This window comes from Penaeus vannamei, chromosome 24 (genome assembly GCF_042767895.1).
Source record: "Penaeus vannamei isolate JL-2024 chromosome 24, ASM4276789v1, whole genome shotgun sequence".
In the NCBI taxonomy this organism is placed as follows: Eukaryota; Metazoa; Arthropoda; class Malacostraca; order Decapoda; family Penaeidae; genus Penaeus; species Penaeus vannamei.
The window spans coordinates 4782878-4785377 of record NC_091572.1 but is presented as its reverse complement, the minus strand read 5'-3'; the positions used below and the strand labels follow the sequence as shown (position 1 = coordinate 4785377).

Below are 2500 nucleotides of genomic sequence, written 5' to 3'. Positions count from 1 at the left end.
TTTTTGTATTGTTTTACCTTATATTACTGTTCGATCGTCTCCTGAAGAATCATACTGCGATAATAATATTAAGATATTTTTTCTTATATTCATAGATTTTCCAATTAATACTTCTAAACCATACACACACACTATCACACATACATACACGCACACACAAACAAACCCACCCACCCACTCACCCACACACACACACACACACACACACACACACACACACACACACACACACACACACACACACACACACACACACACACACACACACACACACACAAACCCACCCACCCACCGTCACCCACGAACCCAACCACCCACCCACCCACACACCCAAACCCACCCACGACCCAAACAAACACACACACACACGCGCGCAGTACAGTTACCCATTCATCTTCCCCATTTTCCCTCAGACAAACCAAAAGCCAGCGGGAGCCCAAAGAAAATGGGACTTTGAATCGTTTTCTTTCGAACAAAAACTCAAGGTGATCATATGGGGTCGGATGGCTTCGTTGTTTCTTGGCAGCTTGTTTTTTTTTCTTCTTATTTTGCACAAAAGGCCCCCTGGAGTCTGGGCTGAATTTTTGGAGCATTGTGCACACGTTCTGGGTCAAAGGAGCGGGCATGGCATCAATCAGACACACACGCACATACAGTATTTGGTACGTTATTTAGTCTATAATATATATATATATATATATATATATATATATATATATATATATACAGACGCGGGAGAAAGAAAAAAATATTTTTATGCTTATTGTTTTAATTCCCTCTTTTTTTTACTCTTTTTTCTGTCTCCTTTATATTTTCTCCCTCTTCCTTTTCCTTCTCTCTCTTTCCTCCATTTCCTTCTCTGTCTTTCTTCTATCTCTTTCCTCCTTTTTCTCTTTCCCCTCCTCTTTCTCTATCACTTTCTCTTTCTCTATCTCCACCTCATCTGTATACCCTTCCCTCTGCCTTTTATTCTTACTCTCCTTCTTCCTCTCCCTCTCCCTCTCCCTCTTATTCCCCTTCTTCCTTCTTCCTTCTCCTCTCCTTCTCCTTTACCTCCTCTCTCACCCACACGAAATACAGTTCATTCACGCCCACACGATCCCATGTTCTATGCTTACAATAAAGAAAACGGTCCGCAGTTCACCCAGTCGTGACGTGACCACGAGCGCGCACACACGTCTCAACTCTCCGCTCCGACGTGTGGCTTTCAATGCTCACTTATTTGCGTTACTTATTTACTTAGAAGGGTTACTTATTAGCTTCCGGTGCCGTGGTCCGTCCGGCTGTGCTTCTGGGGGTTCTTTTTACTCGTGGTGGAATACGAGCTTGATTGATTTTGTAATAATAAACTTGTATCGAATTTCTGTTTAATCAAAGTTGTTTTTATTCTCTGTCACTTTTTAAAAATTTTGCCTTGCTGTTCTTCCTCATCTTTATTCTCCTTTCTCTTTTCATTTAGTTTATCGTTTACTTCCGTTTCCCCTTTATCGTCTATCCGAGCATTTTTCTGCCCCTTTCCCCTCTGCTTCCCTTTCTCTTCTTTGCCGTCTTCCCTTATTCCTCTTCTTCTTACATTCTTCCTTCACCTCCTCCTTCACCTTCCTCCCCCCCTCTCCCTTCCCTCATCATCCCCATCCAACCCCCTCCCTCCAACCCTCCCTCCCCATCACCCCTTCCCATCCCTCCCCATCCCCTTCCCTCCCTCCAACCCTCCCCATCCCCCTTCCCACCCCATCCCATCCCTTCCCTCTCCCCATCATTCCTTACCTCTCGTTCATGATGGCTGCCAACTCCTTGCAGAACTCCCCCCCGGATTTGATGTACCGCCGGAGTTCGTCGAAGCCATTGTGGCCCTGGAGTGGAAAAGAGGGAGTTGTGGTCAGTCGAGCCTTGGGTGTTTTTTAGCTAATATCTAATTTAACAACAACAAAAATAGATAAAAATCCTAATTTAACAACAACACAAAATAGATAAAAAAAAAATCTAATTGAACAACAACAAAACATAGATAAAAATCCTAATTTAACAACAACAAAACATAGATAAAAATCCTAATTCAACAACAACAACAAAACATAGATAAAAATCCTAATTTAACAACAACAAAAATAGATCTGAAAACAAAAAATAAAAATAAATAAATAATAATAATCATTATAATGATCATAATCAATTAGATAAATAAAAGGGGTTATGTGAAGTAATACTGATTGAGGGTTTTGATTAGTGAATCCTTTGGTGCTTTTTCGCTAACATCTAATTTAAAAAATAATTAAATAAAAAGGTTATGTAAGGTAATTTTTTTTTTTTTTTTGGCTAATATCTAATTTTAAAAGATGATTAAATAAATAAATGTGTTATGTAGGGTAAAATTAAATAACTTATTGGTGTCTAACAAGACCTTAAATGTAAAGAGTAATGGGGTAATATATTAATGATGGGTCTTAATTAATTAATCAATTTGCTAATACATAATGAAGGCTTAATCAAAAGAATCATG

General features: G+C 39.4%; 1 protein-coding gene across 1 annotated transcript in view; it reads right to left on the bottom strand.

Annotated features, from left to right (window-relative positions):
- Nost (Nostrin) overlaps positions 1–2500 on the bottom strand; it is a 57530-nt gene that overhangs the window by 28530 nt on the left and 26500 nt on the right. The window contains exon 2 of the mRNA XM_070138253.1: positions 1768–1853. Within this exon, the coding sequence (XP_069994354.1) occupies positions 1768–1778 (11 nt within the window). The 5' untranslated portion in view covers positions 1779–1853. The remainder of the gene's footprint in view (positions 1–1767; positions 1854–2500) is intronic.